Below are 18,952 nucleotides of genomic sequence, written 5' to 3'. Positions count from 1 at the left end.
TCAGAAGGAGACAGACGGACCAATGGGTGTAATTTTCAAAGCTTTTTTTTCAAAATAATAATGAAAGTGCCCAACTTTCCATTTTCTTACCTAACAACTAAACAAGGGTGCTCGTCATCAGGATGAAAGGCAAAACAAACATCCTCTGAATCTAGTCTAAGTGACACTACCACTATTACTAAAAAAAGTACCAGGAAAATGACTCCCTTCTCCTGGATTGTTTCTCAGCAAAGTTCGCCTCAGTATGAGATTCTTAAATAGTCTCTTGCTATTTATCCCAATACTTCTCAGTTCTTTCAAGGGGTTTCCCCAAGCCCTTGTGTCCGGTCTCCTTAGATTTTCAAACTCCTTTCTTGGCTTCTCTCTTAATGGCCTGAAACCCTGAGTATCTGTTCCAATTCTTCTAAATTCTTGATTATTCAATCAGAGATTGTTGGACCAACCATCCTTGCTGTGGTAGGTTTTCTCTGTGAAAAACTATATAAATTCTCTATTTGGCTCTTTTTCCTCGAAATATTTTCCCATTCACTGGGACGAGTTTGATGAGTCACTAAGAATGTCTCACTCTTCTGGTGGTCTTGCCAATTACTGGGACAAGTATGATGGGGTCTTGTATGATGCTCACACTTTGTATACACAGACCCCCTCACTGGGTTGAGTACGATTAACCCTTGAGTGATTCTCCCCCTTTCGGTGGTTGTACTTCACAGTGAGACGAGGGGGCTGTCTCCAATTGTTATATTTGGTTCGCTTATGGCTTGTTAAATCTCTGTCCCTTTTTACACATACGCCCTCTTCCCTGGGTCTCCCGCTCTTCCCGTTACCTGCTGTGCAAGGGGTCTGCGTCATCAGGTCAGCGTTCTTGTTTTCCTCTTTCTGCTCTGTCGAAGCCACTCTCTGGCTTTCTTCTGACATGCTTCTGTGACTGATCGTAGCGGCAATGGAGGGGTTCTTCAACTGTTTCCCTTCCAGTCAACCACCTTCCTGCTTTGCTTCCTAACTCACATTCTCCTTCAGCAGACCAACCTCCTTAGGTCTGTTCTGAGCACCTCGCCTGTTTGGCATGCCAACTCCAGGTATCCACTCCCGCCCTCTTTGGACGTCCCTCCTTGGACTATGACAGGCTTCCTCCAGTATGTTGGGTGTGCCACGCATTGCTGGCAAATCTCTTTGGTAGCTGTTCCTCGATGCATGAAACAATGTCTTCCCAGATTTCCCTGTCTCCTTGATCCAGCCGGTTTGAGTGACCTGGGTCTCACTTCCCTGTTCGCCTGGCCCTCTTCTTTTTACTACACAGCGTTAGCGCTTCTGCAGCTTCACAGGAAACACACACCTTTGTGTTTGGGCCATGTGCGTCTTACCTCCTCTTGGCTTCTTCATCTCAGTATTTGTGAAATAAGTATTCTTTATGAATCCTTGGTTATTACTCTTCACACTACTGAACTGATACTTTTTCTCTGTCATTTTATGACAGGAACATATGTAAGACGGGTTGTAAAGTAATGATATTACATTAGGTTCTGGAGGATAATGGGAAGAGAGTTCCTCAGCAGGAAGGGAGTCCTTATTCCCAAGAGGCGTCTATCTCCCTGTGAGGTTCCACTTACAACCACCCCTAGTGGGAATGCTGCACCTCCCTAGCCTCACAGGAATGGGCTCCACCCCTGGGGACAGTGACTGAATCCCTTGATTGGGCATACATTCCCAGAAGGACACTTTGATGCACCTTGCTTTGTTTAGTCACAGCTTTGCCAGCACGGGCACCAGAATAACCCACAACGAGCTGGTCATCTTTGCTGACATCCCTCACCTGAGAGACGTAGCAGCTTAGAACCTGCACCAGTACCAGCCAATTAATCATTCCTCAGTCTTAGAATGATGAGGTAGAAGGAAATGGATCTTCTGAGAAGTGAAAATCAAACATAACCTTTTGTAGGAAGGAAAGTTTCGCTCTCAAAGTCACCTTCCCGTGGAAAACAAGCAGGGAAGTTAAACAGACAATGCCTGGAGGTCAATTACCTGTCTCCTGGAAGTGATGACCACCAGGCAAATCACTTTAAGGGCGAGTAACCTTAGAGAAAAAGAATGCAGGGTCTCAAACTGAGCTCCTAATAGGAAAGTAAACACTAAACTAAAATCACAACCAGGAGCAACAAGCTGGCGCAGGGGAAACAAGATGCAGAAAACCCACAAAGACTGCACAACAGTGAGGATTGTGAAATAAGAGTCTTGTTCAGGGGTCTTCTAACAACCAGAACAGGAGCCATGTACCTCTTTATTGTGGCAATCTGCAGGCCTGCAAGGGCCAAAGAAAATAGGAAATCAAAAACTGAAGTATGGCAGATGAGTGTCGAGACTGCTTTCCTGACACAAAGCTGAGAATTTAGGCAACCTGCAGGCATAAATGGACTTGGTGGTAGGCCTCTGAGTGGAAAGGAGTACATCCAGGACATGGTCTGTCAAGTTCCCGCTTTATAACTTAGCCTCTCAGCGGCCAAGCATGAAGGTTCAGGCTTTTGAGGCTTGATGGAGAACCTGGCCCCTCAAGTAGGAGAGCAGATTCATCCTTGCCGGAAGGCACCAGTGAAGGCAGAGCAACAAGTCTAGAAACTCTGGATACCAAGTGCTCATGATCCAGTCCGGAGAGATCACAATCAATGTGAATTGCTACAGTTTCCTGACAACTAGCAGAGTGGCAGCGATCGTTGGAAACCCATAGGGATCAACATTTAATTCGACAGCCAATGCATTACTCAGCACTTCCTGCCAAGAAAATCCCCTGTAGCAAAACAACTCACACTTTATATCCACACTGGAACAGTGAGGATCGCCCAAATGGGAAGATCTCTGTGGAGATGGATTTCCAAAATCAACCGTGGGAGGAGGGTGGGGGGGGATATTTTGGGAGTCCTACCTATTATGTTGAACAGGGAGACACTGAAGTCCAGTCAAACCCAATCAAGATAAGGTAGCAGAGTGAAAAGGCTTACACTCAGAAGGACTGAGAGTGGTCTGGGGCTACGAGACCACAGAGAGCAACCCCAATAATTCTGGTACGATGTTCACCCATAGACAGGTTTTTTTTTCGTGGCACTTTTTGACAAAAATATTTTCCTGACAAAATCATAAAAAAATATGGAGGGGGAGGGGTGTAAGGGCATAAGGGGTAGGGTGGGGTGGGGTATAGGGAATAAATAATGGGGGGATTTGGGCGGACCCCCCCAAATAAAATAAAATATATATAAAATATTTGATGCATTTTTTGGCAAATATTTTTAGCAAAACAAAACAGTGAAGAGAAACTGAGGCTCAATGAACATAGAACCATAATTCCGGTTAGACAGATACAATTCTATATTAGACCTTTAAAATACAAACTAAGCAAATGAAACCTGCAGGCAAAAATCATCACACACTTACTATAAAACAGATGAGCATTCAGTCTTAGAAGATGGAAAGTATTTGATTCAATAACCAGTGTAAAAAAGGGCATTACTCTGAAAAACACTCAGTGCATACACCACCCTTTGCTTTCTCTGAAGTGACAAACAGTGATATTAGACACAATGGGAAAAATTAAACCAAGTAATTGCAAGGGCGACCTCTGTCCTGCAGCTATTGTTAAATCCTGTACACTTGCTCCGCTTATTACAGAATTTAATTGCTCCTTCAAAGAAGGCCTTGTCCCTTCACCCATAAAACAAGCATGGATAGCCCCTCTGCCGAAAAACCCCTCCCTGGATTGCACATGTGGCTGGTAACTACCGCCCCATACCTAACACGCCTTTTCTTCTTAAAATTTGGGACAAAATTGTACACCAACAAATCCAGTCTTATTTGAGTCAATGTAACATCCTAGGCCCTAAGCAGTCAGGTTTCAGAAGTCATCACAGCACAGTCTCTACTTTATTAGACTTAAAAACATTCATCTTGTAGTCTATGGACAAAGGTCAGTCCACTCTCTTAATGCTTCTGGATCTCACAGCTGCTTTTGATCTGGTGGATCATGCCACACTAGTTACCAGGCTACAGGAATCAGCATCTTTCTCCAGAGAAACTGCTAGCTGGGTTTTGTCCTTTGTCTGATAGAGCAACCATCGAGCACAGTGATAAGTCGACCGCAGAAGGTTTTGTTCTTCCATGTGGTGTGCCACTGGGCTCATGTATTTCACCTAACAGGTTTATCAACTTCACCATGCCTCTCTGAGATGTTGGATTCAAAGGGAATAACATAAGCAAACTATGCGGATGATACCCTACTGTCTCTTTCTCCTCACTGGGTATCACTCAACTGATTCTTTAACAATTAACATCGCCTACGACCATATTCACAGATGGATGTTCTGTAACGGGCTAGCTCTAAATAATACAAAAACTGAAATTATGATTATATACACTATGCAGAAGCTGTGCAAGTTAGACCCAGCATTTAAATTTTTTGAAAGTGGCCGACAGTATTCTTAAAACTTTACCTAAGGTTAAGACTGTGGGTGTCATTCTAGATCAGGAACTGAGCATGAAAGCACGTCAGTCAATTAGTCTCACGCTCTTCTTATTATCTGCGGCTTTTAGATTTAATTTGTCCTTTCCACAGCGCAAGCAGTTGTGCTACTGTGGCTCGTGCCATTATTGGATCCCGCTTGGACTACTGCTCTAGCGTGTTGCAAGGACTCGGGCAGGGTAAACTGAATCGGCTTCAGGTGGTTCAAAATAATGCAGCCCGCGTGGTCTGCAGCATGCATACATCAGACTATATTTCATTGACCAGAACATCTCTACATTGGTTACCCATAAGTAAAAGAACCACATTTCACACACTGTGCAGTGCACATGCATGTCTCTTTGGAAAGAGCCCGATTTATCTTTCCTCGCTGCTAAACTGGCTCCCAGTCAGACGTGTCTGGAGGTCCAACGACTCTGGTCTTCTGCTAGCCCCCAAGGCTAAACTCTCCCTGGTATTGGAAGGGTGCTTCCCGATGATAAATCCACGCCCTTAGAATGCATTACCTCTGGAATTAAGGTCCTGCACTTCCCTGGGATTGTTTAAACGTAGACTCAAAAGTCTTCTGTTTGAAAGAGCCTTGCCCTCTCCTCCCGATTTTTGGCCCTCACCATGAATTCTTATGCCTGAAACTCCTTTTTATGTTATATAGCGTGCATGTTCCCACACGGCTATGCCCATGGGCCTGTGGTTATAATAAAAAGTTCAAAAAATTAAATAGTTAAGTAAAGTAAACTCACTCAATCCCAGACGCTGGTAGGCCTAGCAGTGGAACCATGATCAGGACGCCAACAAAGTCAGTAAAGAGTGATTTAGGGACACTACCTCATGCCATGTAACCTTATGCTCATTTACCCTACTGACACAGTTATTCAGAGACTGCTTCTGAGGTTTCAGAATCTGTTGGGAACACAATATTTTGTGCTTGGTCGAGTTGAGGAAAGCCCAAAGGCCACAGGTGCAGAGGTCACTTTTCGGCACAGGAGTACGTTTTGCTTGGTCGCGGCGCTTAGGTCTTGGATACAGGCAACTTCCAGCTTAACACCCAGGCGATGAAAAGATGAAGACTTCTGCAGACCAGATGACCTCAGGACGGCTCCACAGAGCGTAGAAGACAGACTCCAATGGGAGTCACCACGATCAGGCGATGACAGACGATCATCAATGGAAAACAAGTAGCACATGCTGCAAGGCTTCCGTTGATGCAAGAAGGCAGGAGCAGATGTTTAGTAGTACAAGCTGGTGATCCTCCAAGTCCCAAGGATGCACTTGGAACAGTGACAGCAGTAGCGAGTTAGCCCACTGTTTGTTCGAGGGACACTTTGGAACGCTCAGAAGGCATTGATCCTTGAGCAGGGGTTGAAACTGGTTGTTCCCAACGGTCGAGGGGGTCGAAGCATTGATGTGGGTCTTCGAGATCAGGCAGATGAGCAGGGCTTAACAGGGGTTGGTGCTGGTCAGCTGCAGGAGCTGTCCTTGGGTTGCCAGTGGCTTCCTTCTTCTTCATAGGGGTCTACGTGCCAATGGTGATTTGTGGAATGGATGCGGGAGTCCTCCTTTTATCCAAGATCTGTACTGGAACCTTGACCAGGTCCACCAATGTCAAGGATCTGCACCATTCAAACTGAAGTGGCTATCCAATTATGGATAGCCACAACATCTGACAAGCAGACATTCAGGCACCAGGATGTGTACTGAGAGCAGACAGCCCCAGCCCCCATATTCAGGCTCACACACAAACTGACTTGTTGCCTGGGAGATCAAAAGCTTTCCCCATATATGGTAATACAAAGCCCGAGAGGGCATGAAGACGGCCAACGAACAAAATGGTCAAAGAATAGGCAAAAACCTTGTGGCATGGCCATGTTAGGGTGGTAGCCACCTTTACATAGCAAGGTGCAGTAAATGCAAAGGTGCAGGAGTAAAATAAACAGTAAAAATATTACTGCTGCCACCAGCTTGTTTATTGCACACTGCAAGACACATTATATAAAAAGATAAGGATACGTGTTCTAACTGCACTTTACAGTAAGATGTGTGCAATTGTAACAAAATAAGAATTCATAAAGAGAGAAATAGCGCCTCATTATAAGGTTGCTGGTCCGGTAACAACGGTACCGGTAAGCTTGCTAGTACCGTTGATACCGGACCGACAAACTACAAGTTCTGCTCATGGATGCCTTTTCACCCGTCATGTCTGACCTGGCGAGTGGACCAGCAGACCGGCACCCGCAAGCAGACCATGTCGGATGCACCGGCACCATTCATGAATGGTGCCGGTGCATCCAGTCTCCCCATTCCCATTGAGTCCAATGGGACTCGAATAGGGATTAATATTTTTCGGTGCTCGGGAATGGGCAATTACCGGGTCTGCCTGGGCTGTAATGCCCCAGTAATTGGCCATTCCCGGGTGCTGGAAAAAAATGACTCCGGCGGCAGCTGTGCCGGTAAATACCGGCACGGCTACTGCCATTGTCATAATGACGCCCATAGTCTCTCAGTACTGTTATTCTTAGGGCCTAGTCAGTTTCCCCATAAACATTTGCAAAACAGGCAAAATAATTAAAACAGAAGGAGTTACTTATCTCCAAAAAGTCAGGACACGGTTCAAAACAAGCAAAAAGAAAAGAAGGCCAAAAGAAATGTATGGAGAGAATGGTGCCAAAATAAAATCTTTTCTAACAATCTTAGTTAGACAATGTTCATTTGTGCCAAGTGCTTCTTCTTACCTGGAGGGAAAAGCTTCCCGTGTTTGTCAATAGGCCTTAGGCAGAGGTCACTAGCTGGAAAGGAAAAATACAATGAAATGTAACAATCCCACATGGTCAAACAGTACAACTCACATCAATATCACACCCAAATTAGTTGCTCCATTGTTTTAGGGGCATTACCCAAGCTCAATTTAATTTCACAATCAAATAAAAGAAATATCCATTCATTGTTTCATTAGATGGTCACTACAATGTCCGACAAAGATATCCCCTGAAAAGAAACACCAGAAGAAGTGGCAACTAAACCAGACCTACACAGAAGTCAAAAGAAACAGCAGGAGCAATACAAGAACCACTCAGAGAATAAGAGAAACGCAAACCAGAAACGGAGTGATGTACAAGAGCTGGTCATAGGTCAAAAGTCATACAAAGCATAGATGGCAGGCAGGACCAAAGGCTGGTCAGAGGACATGAGTTCATAGAAGCAGAGACAGAAGGAAAGCTGTGAGAGACTACAGGCGAAGGACACGCTACAAGAACTGCCTAGAGCACAAATGCCATGGGAAGCAGAGACAAAATGAGAAATATAACAGTTGATCATTTGACAAGAATCAAATGACTTATGTTTCACACAGAATACATTACCATCATATATCTCTTCCTCCATTTGCAGGCCCGGGATGGCTTTCATTTTAACATCAGACATCACCTAGAAGTTGAGTTATAGTGTATGAGTGGAGAAAGTACATGGTAACTAATATGGCACATTGGCACCAACATTGCAGCTTGGAAAAAAGCATTAAAATGACCTTAGACCTTGTCATTACAAGCACCTATTCCCAATAAATGGGTACCTTTCAGCTACTGGCGAAATGGGATACTGATTCTCAAAGCTGTAAAAGCCATGCATAGCCCTTGCTGTGCATTTGTATGCCCACAGTCATGACTACTTCTCTAGAGTTTACTCAAAAAAACAGCAGAGCCATGGACTAGGAGCAACGGAGTCATCATAGAGACAAATTCATCTAATGGATACACCTTGGCTCTCTCCTTTTCACAGCTAAGAATTGATACCCCAGCAAGGAGGAGAAAGAATACAAGCTAGAGGGAAAGGCAGCATGGAGAAACTCAATGACGTAGGGCAAATATATTTTGAAGGCGAACATGGCTGATCTGCGCTTCACTTCAAAAGCATAGGGTTCCATGTGATAATATTTCTGGAATAAATATGATTATTTTAAACAATTTAGATACTGATTTCAAAGAGCACTTTCCACATATTCTAGAGCTGGGTAATTTACTAATCTAAATCCAGTTTTAGAATATTTAGGGAAAGTGTTGGATGGTGGTTAGGGATCTACCAGGCATTAGGAAGACATTTTGACAAAGTTATTCTTTTGTGTGATGTCACTGGGTACCAGGCATTATGCCTGTAAAGAGAATATGAAGTAGCACTAAGCAGCTCCATTGATCTCTCTTGGGGCACATGCCTGGAAAATCCAGAAGAAGTTCCCTTGGCTCCGGTAGAGAACTTTTTCAAGGTGAATTGACTTGTGTATTTTGTAATGCATGCTTTAGATGAATCCCCTACTGCGTCTGGAAAGCAATTAATGTCCAGATATAGTTGGACTGAATATCAAGTATGTAAATTACACAACTGCAAACTATACTCAGGCAGTTGAATCCTGACTCCCAACTGACAGTCTGCCTTCTGTCTTCATTGGAAGTGCTGGGGGAGGAGCACTAATAAAAACCCCTACCAGCCGCAGAGAGGCCGCGGAGTAGCGGCAAAGTAGCAGTCTCAGGCTACCCTCTGCAGTTGAATCCCGACTTCCAACTGAGAGTCTGCCTTCTGTCTTCATTGCAAGTGCTAGGGGAGGAGCACTAATAAAAACCCCTACCAGCCGCGGAGTAGCGGCAGAGTAGCAGTCTCAGGCAGTCTATGGCCGACATGGACGCCAGAGACGCTACCCCGCTGAGCCCAGCTGCGGAAGAAGGTTGCCGACTCAGAAGTTCCAAGCAACGAGAAGATGGAAAAAAAAAACGATACCGAAGGAGAAACCAGTGGTAGGGGACAACCTAGTCCCCCCCGCCTCCTGTGAAACCACTGTGCGAGGAGCCGCTGACCTCGATTTACAGCCCTTCGGTTGGAAACGTGGGGGAGCCTCTCATGGCTCTTCAGACTAGTAACTTGATTACCTTGACGAACACACCAAGTTTCCCCTGCCTCCCGAGCCTTCCAGACCAACTCGAAGACTATCAGCAATTACCAGCTGCCCGGAGGGGTGGGGAACTCGCTCCTCGAGACAAGAACTGCAGAGAATTCCACAAATATAATCTGAGGCTTGCCGACAGCGAGAGCACCAGCAGAATACTTTGACTCACCTTCACCTCTTTAGTCTTCCTTCCGTGGTGGAGGCCTGCCGGCATGCGTCCTGCTCGGGGCCTGTTAGGCAGAAACCTGTGCAGTTCCCTTAGGGACCACTGCAAAAGACTTAAGACTACAGGTGTTTGGTAGTAAACCCACTTGGTAGCTGTGGCTGAGCCGTCAGACTTCCCTCAAGAAGAGTTAGGCAGTATATAGAGTATACACAATAGGTACAGAGATACAGTAGCACAAGCAAACACTGACCAGAGCTTTGGTGTAAAAGTATATAATTATTTATTTAAAGGCACACTCGTAAATTACACTAGCATAAAGAGAAAAGTAAATTCAGCACACAGTCACTATTATATATATATATATATATATATATATATATATATATATACAACCCTAATTGCTTATTAGACAAGTTTTAGTGAGAAACACCACTTATTTTCAGACAGAGGTGAGCGCTTAACATAAGATGGCACGCTAAGTTATTAAAAATTCAGGGAAAAAGGCAGAGTTATGGAAGCACACAAATTTCAATACTTTTTAAAGAACCACAGTAAGGCAGGATAGGCAGAGTTCTACTGGAGAGCAAGGAAGTCAATTGCAAGGCCCACTGTTGGAGAGAGCAAGGAGAAGGGGTCCAGGTTCACACAGTGGGGTTATGCCCAAAGAGTCTTGTAGATAGTTCGCACTCAAAGAATGAAATTAAAGTCAGGAAAAGTTAGCTAGGTTGTCCCAGGCCAGCCCAGATTAGAAAGTCGAGGCTTTACTGTCACCACGAACGATCTGTCGCAAGGGAAGCCAGGCGGGACACAGTACCTTAAGTGTGAAGGAAGCTCCAGCGGGGGCAGTTCCTGGCAGCGGGTGCAAATCGGTGTTTCGTCCAGAGGAAGAGGTGGTCTCGCCGTGGAGGAAAGATGAAGGTCGTTGCACTGCCAGGGAAGAAACCAGCCGCGGAGTTCTTCGGTTAAAAGGTACTAACCTTCTTTTCGCAGTAGTGGTAAGCAGTGGTGTTCCGGTTGCCGGGGTGCTTGGCACGGGCAAGGCGGCCACAAGATGCTCCAGGAAGGTGAAAAGAAGGCAAAACTGGTTATCCCCACCAGTCAAAGGAAGAAGACTCTCCGGACTGGAGATCTCCTCTGTCGTCGGGAAAAGTGGTGAGACGGTTCAGCAGGGCTCCATCGGTGGTGTCGTCGTTGCAGGTCGACTCAGCTTCTCCCTCGTCAGATTCTTAGGTCCTGTGGCGACTTCTGAAGTTCCAGTCCCCAAAGCCCTGCTTTTATGCAGCAAACCCCCATTCATTCAGCCTTGCTGTCAATCAAACATGCTAAGTGGTGAGCCGGCCGGCTCAACACTTGGGCCAATCACACAAGAGTGCGACTTGTGTTGCCAAGGCAACTCAGTCCAGGGTGCCTAAACCCCCTCCCACACCCCCTGTGGTACCCAGACAGAGTGGCACCACTTTTGGAGGCTTCTGTGGAGAAGCCCGCCAAAAAGTGGAACAAAGGGCGCGACTTGGGTTGGAGTCACAGAAGAGAACACAAACGCCATTTTAGAATAGAGTTCTGGCAAAAAATACCAACCGGTGAATTAATATTAAATAAATAAACCGGCGGTATGTTCGAGGCTATAAGAATTAAACAATTAAAGTTGGTAGCCTCGAACAATGGGAAAATCCCATAGAGATATATTCGCGGTCGAATATAAAAAGTAGTATCCACTGCCACCAGCTAAAACTCGATCAGGGGGGACGGAGACGTGCCCCCCCGAACAACAGACCCCGGGGCAATCGAATTGCCCCGACCAGTACGTCCACAATATGATTTGTACTGGTTTCTGTTCATAATTTGGGACTAGTAAAGCCAATGGTGACTTTACATGCCCTGGGAGACTGTAGTCAGTCCCAGGGTATGGAGTCTATGTTTGGGGGTCGCTACGACCCCCCTGGGTTACGGCACGGAGGGTGCTGTGTAACCCACATCAAAAACACATGAGACTCTATGGAGTAAAAGACCCCATAGCCCATAAAACACATGGAAAGACAAAGGAACACCTCAAATCATGTCTAAGAGTGGGAGTAAAAGTCTCTCACTCTTAGCAGGAGAAAGAAATAAACCCCAAAAATCCAGCAAAGCTCCTGGGGGACTCACTAGGTTTGGGAAATTAGCCTTTACAGAAAATTCTCCCTAACAGGGCCGATGGCTCTGCTCCACCCGTCGGAGGAGGGGCGGCGCTGAGCCTCGGGGGCGGGCCCTCAGCGAGGCCCGCTGCAAGGGAGGCGGAGTGGGCGGAGACCCAGATGCACAGTGCGGAGTGCCGGACTGACTTAAACGGACAAGACCCGAAGGAAACGCTACTTCCAGCCGACTCCCTAAACAAGGAGGCGCTGGACGACGCTTCAGTGAACAAGGCTATGACCCAAATAACCAAGGAGCATGAAAACCTTGGAAGCCTGGACAACACCCCACCTAAAGTAGTGAACACTGGATTCCTGGAAATAAACAATGACCCACAAGGCCATCCACTCCCGTGAAATCCTGTCCTTAAAGTGAACATTCAAGTTCCCGCTCCTCAGTGGGTTTGGGCCCCTTTAGCAGCCCCAACTCAGGAGACTGATTCACAGCAGAGGCGTGTTCCCAGTCCTGATAATGACCGGGAGGACTTAGAATCATACAGTAGTTGCCCGGACCTCTCAGACTGCTCCTCTACCAAGTAAGCTAAAATAGCAAATAAAGAGGGTCCGAGCAAAAGGAAATGGAAAAGAGCCCAATGTCTTAAAAGACCCTTGTTTCCTGCCGCCCCAGGACAAATCCAGATAACAGGTGGGGAGACAAAAAAGGGAGAAGCACAGGGGCCCCAGAAAAAAAACATAAATCAGCCAACTACCTGCACCAGAAAGAAACATATCCAACATAAAATAGGACTTAAACCAGACCTTGGCAAATCAGCTTTGACACACACTTTGAAAGAATTCTTTGGCAAGTGGTGTAAGAGAAAATTTGACAGGATCAATGAAATAAGCGACAGCGAAATGCTGGAAGTGGTGTACGTTTCAGAAGCATCTGGAAGCCAACAAGGAACTGACCTGGCGATTAGTGGCCTTCCAACGGCCTTTCCCTATGCCTCACTCGGGCCTTCATGTAAACCAGCAGTTCCCCAAATGGAAATATTGGCGGGCCTGCGAAAACCTCAAGACACAACTATCAACAGTCTGATTACTTCTGACAGCTGTCAGGGGCACGAAGATCCTGCCATACAACTTACCAAAAGAAGCTAACAATAGAGCCAGAGGAGAAAATAAACACGACTTTCCCTCTGAAAGCGGATTCTTCCCCTCTGAAAGCGGATTTTGAAGGAAGGTTGCCAGAAGAGCATCCTGACACTAACACTTCTGGCAAAAATCAATCCTTCTGTGTGGGGCTTTCGGCAGAAGAAAAAGAAAATGGCCGTAGCCTGGACCTACTGCAAGATGCCCAACTAAGCAAATCCAACGCAAGGGCTCTAACGCCATCAAAAAGCAAAACGCCTCCATTCGTCAGACCATCAAGAAGAGACTCCCCATCATTGATGCCAGCTACCCCTTTCAGATACCGAAGGGCCAGTGAACTTCCATCAAGTGCACCTTTAGACTCACCAAAAAAAAAAAACACTTGACATATTCACAATAATGTCTGTGGTAACAATTGCACTTGCACCATTCACCAAGCTATATGAGTCGATAAATGATACGCTAAAGGATCATAGCACAAATTCAGTTATGATGCACTCTAAATTACTAAACCTGGAAGGGTACATTGCAGCGATGGAGAAGATAAAGAGAACGTGACGACCCTGAATCACAATTAGGAGTATTGACCGGAGAGAAGAACCTGCCCATTAGCCATCTCTTACATCGAAAATCTTTCGGACAGCGGCTTGCCAAACTTTGAAGGCTAGCGAAGAAGAACTCCAAGAAATGCAAAAACCACTGCTTGCCCCGCTGCCAACTCAGACGGCTAGTTACAGTCCACCAACAAGCCAGCAAAAAGCACCTAGGAAGAACTATACTTCTCCAAAACTGCTGACCAATAAGAGGCTGCAAGAAGAGCAGAAATGTAGGTCAACACAAAATAACTGCGTTTGTGAAGAAGACATGATCCTTTCCATCAGTAGACCATGAAAAAACAAACAACGAGAATGATCCAATGGCAAATAAGGAATTCACAATATTCGATCAGACCAAGGCAAAACCAAAAGAACTCCCGTCGAGGAAAAAGCAATTGGTTTTTTGCCTACCTCCCTCAGAAAAATAAATCTTGTACAAATCTGCCACTCTAATAAAAGCGAGACTAACTACCACTATAAGAGGAACGTGGAAAAATAAAGAGCAAAGGAAGAGCACATAGCAACATCCTACGACCTGCTTGGACCCAACGACGAGGACAAGTCCCCCCGTTTCCCTGAAAACGACAGAAGACTTTCTGGAAGAAGAAGGGCTAATGAATTTAAGTCAACACCTAGGCGATCGATCATCCGACATACCAGAGAAAATTGCCCCTCCACCCGCCAACTTTGTTCTAGAAATGACAATATAAGTCTGACGGAAGAAGAAGAGGACAAATCCTTCCTTACATTGGAGGACAGATGCAAAAAGACAACCAAAATGAAAGAGTGGGGACAAACATCACCCCACTACAAAGCACACAGGAAATCCCCAAAAGAGCCACCGCACCATTACCGATCGAGAGTGGCAACATCAACATCTTTAAATGCACCAGGCAGAAACAAGCATACGGCAAACAATTGCTACACCTCTACTCGGACATATAAAAACTACCCAATTACGAAAGAGCGCCTAGCATCAAGAAAAGCTCGATCACAAGAGGCAGACTACTGAGGTAGAGTTACAGAGTGAAAGAGGTGCAAAGAGGGAGAAAACAGCAACATTTAAACTAGAAAAACTAAGACAGCTGAGAATATGTTGTTCTCAATGAAGTGAGGTTTGGAACACAGTGGAGGAGTTTCATGACTTTTCTATTTAGAACAGAGGACTTAAGCCTAGTTGAGTCAAGTCACGAAGGAAGACAAGCGACAACACTCCTCTACATTCCCTCTAGAAGAGTAATACAAAAGCTAAGAGACTCAACAGAAAAACTTCTCAAATTGGGCTACGACCTAAGGGAAATAACAAGAAACCCGCAAGTCTCTTCACCCTCAGATACCCCGAAGGCTCTGCTACACCACTTGAGGTCCTTAAAAAGTGACGAAGGCTATAGAAGTTCGAGATCGGCTACACTAGCAGCCACGGCCAGAAACCCGACTTAAATAACCAATCGGGTCTACCATCTACCAACGCAAAGTTAACAAGGAAAATGGTAGATGGAGGAAGCGAACCTCCACTCACTACATCGACTACTGTTCCAAGAAGTCCAAAACAAGGTGACGCTCCCTGGGCAGAAGCACCGGAAAGATCGGAAAGAAGGCCCTCGGGCCTCCTGTCCGCTATAACAAGAATACTGGTACAGGTGCCCGCAAAAGAAGAAGGAAAAGACCAAGAAAAGGAAAAACTGCTTCCCTTACACCAATAGTGGGCATGGATCCCGAAGGCCCTGTCCTCCCATCGTAAGTAGCAATCCCTGAAATCACTGAGCCCTGGCCCAGCCGCAATCCAAAGGCCAGAAGCAGTTACCATGAGACTGGGCTCATGGAACACTAGTGGCTTCTCTCACCGACGGTCCCTGGCGACGTAGACCTGGCTTCGTTTGACATCTTGTGCCTCCAGGAAACATGGCTAATGGAGAAACCAACCCTAGACGGCTTCACTCTTGCTCCCTTACCAGCAAAAAAAGGAATAAGAGGCCACCCTTTCGCTGGCCTGCTAACAGAAATTCGTTCAGGAAAAGGTATCATTAAAAGAAATTCTCTCAATGACTCTTCCTACTAACTGTGTTAGTTACATGGAACCATCAAAATGTGGAAACGGGGAAGATCTCTGCAGTGCCAGCAATTATCATCAATACCTACTGGAATCTGGAGGCTATTTCCAATAATAGTTTCCTCAGCCTGCTAGAAAATGAGATGGAACCTCAGGCCGCACACTTCGTCATCTGCGGAGACTTAAACGAAGAATGCACTAAGAAACATCTGGCTCTTCGTACCACATTGGCAGAAGAGCGAGGACATGCCTGGCTGAATCTGATGGGTTCGAGAGAGTTTGTCAACCTGGATAGCATATATGCACATAACAGTTGGATCCCATCGTGGGAAGGCGAAAAATCCTCTGCAACGATTGACTGCATCTTCGCCTCTCACTCACTACTCCCGACGATCACTTCTTTTGATGTAATAAAGACTGCAGCAAGTGATCACAATCTCTTGAGCACTACATGGACTTCTTTCCACGTTGCAAACCAGACATCAAAAGCAGTGCTAGAAGTGAACAACAAACGTAACCGCCTTATGCCAAGTGCCAGAAACATCACCAAGTTAACTACCAACTATTCCCTGCTGGGACTCTCTGACCTGACAGTCACTAAACTGGACTACGGTCCACTGCTCATTCCATACAAGAAACCGACCTCAAATACTGGAGCACGACCAGAAAAATGTTCCCACAAGTACGACAAAATCCTGGTCCTAAAAAAAAAAATCATTAAGAAGGCTGAAAAGAGTGGCAGCACGAGACAATACAGACTCAAACAGAAACGCTTTACTGGTAGCTCCTAAGAACTACAAGGCATGGCTGAAAAATGACCGCCTTACTCTCTACCAAAACTACTCCGAGGACATGTTGAAATAGCTTTGTGGGAAAAATGCATCTTTGATCAGATCTACTGAACGCCAGACAAATGACGCACTAACCAACTCCATAGCTGAAGACATTTGGATGACTCATTACAAGACTCATTTGCACGGCTCAACTCTAGGAATAAACACCAGGAATCCCAGGGAAGAGACACCATGGGTGAAGCTCCATGACAAGGTGGAAATTCTTGAAGTCATCCAAAAGCTCAAAAGTTCTAGAGCAGCTGGCCCAGATGGATTTACAAACATTGAACAGCCTAGTGTTCGAACGATGCACTAAAGTCAAGCAACTACCAGAATCTTGGACCTCGTCCGTGGTTGTTCCGATTTACAAGAAAGGTAACAGAAGACCCAACTAACTTTCTCCCCATCGCATTATTGGATGTGATCGGAAAAGTTTATGGATCTCTCCTACTACGCCGCTTCCAAAGCTGGTCACAAGACGCAGAACTTAACGACCCATTCCAGTCGGGGTTCAAGGAGAACGTTGGCACTAACAAACATCCTGACCCTGAGCATTCTCAAAAGCAAGGCGCTGACAGGGGGAGCCCAAATTTTCTTGCCGTTCATAGATCTAAGCCAGGCTTTCGATCAAGTTGACAGACCAAGTCTGTGGGAGAAATTACGAGCGTGGAAATGCCCAGAAGAACTCCTCCAACCAATCATACTCTACATTACACCACCAGAATGCAAGTCCGCCTAGACAACCAAGGCACACTGTCGGAAGAAATACCTACAAATCGTGGAGTAAAACAGGGATGCCCGTTGGCTCCGGCACTCTTCCTGTCCTACATGGGAGACTACAAAAACACAGAGACAAGAGTCCGCTCATTCCCCCCGCAGTTGGGACAAGCAAAAATGTCACGACTGCGTTATGCGGACGATGTTATATTGCTCGACCAAACGGCCATTGGTCTCCAGAGGCAGCTGACCAACTTCGCGCAATACATCGCCACCAACCATGTGGAAATAAATAAGACCAAGACCAAACTTCTGTCACTGGGCAAAGGCGGAGGAAGATTTGAAACATTCAAATGGCAGCTTGATGGTGCCCACATTGAAAGGGTAACAGAATTTAAATATCTTGGAGTCATGTTAGACAGCTCAAAACAGGAGAAAGCCATGCAGATCACCCTACGAGAAATAATTAGAAGCCTAAAATCCCAGGCACAAGCTGTCGACAAGCAATTCAGCCATTTTTCCCTACTGTCCGTCATAAATTTCTATAAAGCAAAAGTCATAACATTGATCTGTTATGGAGCGGAAGCCATGCCGAACGTGCCTAAAAAGATCTGGAAACACCTGGAAAGTTATTTCTGGAGAAAGGTCCTCGGCTTCCCAAATACTACTCCAATGGTACTCATAAAATGTAAATGGAGCCAGCTGTCACTGGAGGCAGTGGTGGAACGGAATGCAATGATGTTATACAGGAAAATCCTCCTGGAAAACCGTCCAAAGCTACTAGAAGCCATACATGAAGAACTAATAGGCTCCCGCTCCAATCTCCTAAACCTGTGGGTCAAAGCTCAGGAGGCAAAAATGTCCAAGATCCTAAGCTCGAAAAGAGAACTGATCGACAATCCCACAAAAATCCAAAAGAAACTGAACAAACTAGATTGGATTACAACGTTGGACACAGCAGCAACATACAAACTGGCTGCTCATCTACCACCACAGGCATGGAAGCTTCACGAAACTCAAAACTTTTCTGGCCAAATATCCAAATAGAAAGCTCAGGAACACAGAGCACGGCTAAACCTCCTCCACACCAACAAAATCTTAGAAATTAGAGGTCAGTCGGTTTCCAACAAATGCAGAATCTGTAACAATCAGAACGAGGTGGAAACCATCAGACACTTGCTACTACTATGCCCTGAGGTCGACCACATTAGAAAACCATGCTTGAAAAATAGTCTGGCCTCGGTCCACATATATGAGGAGGACTTTTGGTGGTCTCGGCTGATTGGAGGCGAGAAGACAGCTTGGGTGACGGCCATGCGAAAATCATGGACCTGATTTTAAAAACCACAACTTTAGAAAATGGAAACAACTATAAACAAGACAGGGAGTTTAGCAGCAAATGTTTGAAGATCCATCTTGTAAAAAACGCTTTTAATTTAAACCAATAATAAATAAATAAATTGATATATGCAAGTTGGAAAAAATGTAGGTAGAGTGTTTTCTTCATCAAGGTGAAATGATATGATATGATATGGCATTTGTAACGCGCCTATACACAAGTGTTTCAAGGCGCGACGAGGCAGGGAGGGGGGAACAAAGGGAAGACAGACAACGATCCTACTAGGCCAGGTGTCATTCAGACCTCGCCAGTGCAGGGGTAGGGGGAAGGGAAAAATGGAAGGGGGAGGGGGGAGTGCAATACAAATAGTAGAATAGAAATAAAATAATAAATAAATAAATAGGGCCAGCTGGTGGCAAGTGCAAGGTAAGTGCAGACAAGTGCTGGGGAGGGGGTGGGGGGGCTGTAGTGATACAGAGACAGTCCCGCAGTGCAGGGGTTGCCATGAGGCAGTGCAGGTGAAGAGTGACTGGGTCCAGGACCGAGGTCGGTGAGAGTGG

The 18,952-nt window shown here is 45.7% G+C and overlaps 1 protein-coding gene across 4 annotated transcripts in view; it reads right to left on the bottom strand.

Moving 5' to 3' along the window:
* USP40 (ubiquitin specific peptidase 40) overlaps positions 1–18,952 on the bottom strand; it is a 2,045,603-nt gene that overhangs the window by 887,574 nt on the left and 1,139,077 nt on the right. For all 4 annotated transcript variants that reach the window (XM_069616007.1, XM_069616010.1, XM_069616008.1 and 1 more), the window contains 2 exons: positions 7,858–7,921; positions 7,231–7,284 (listed from right to left, as the gene is read on the bottom strand). In XM_069616007.1, coding sequence (XP_069472108.1) covers positions 7,231–7,284; positions 7,858–7,921 — 118 coding nt within the window. The remainder of the gene's footprint in view (positions 1–7,230; positions 7,285–7,857; positions 7,922–18,952) is intronic.

Source organism: Ambystoma mexicanum, chromosome 9 (assembly GCF_040938575.1).
Source record: "Ambystoma mexicanum isolate Mex_15411 chromosome 9, UKY_AmexF1_1, whole genome shotgun sequence".
NCBI classification, from domain to species: Eukaryota; Metazoa; Chordata; class Amphibia; order Caudata; family Ambystomatidae; genus Ambystoma; species Ambystoma mexicanum.
Note: the sequence above shows the minus strand (reverse complement) of the source record. Positions and strands in the feature narration are given on the sequence as shown.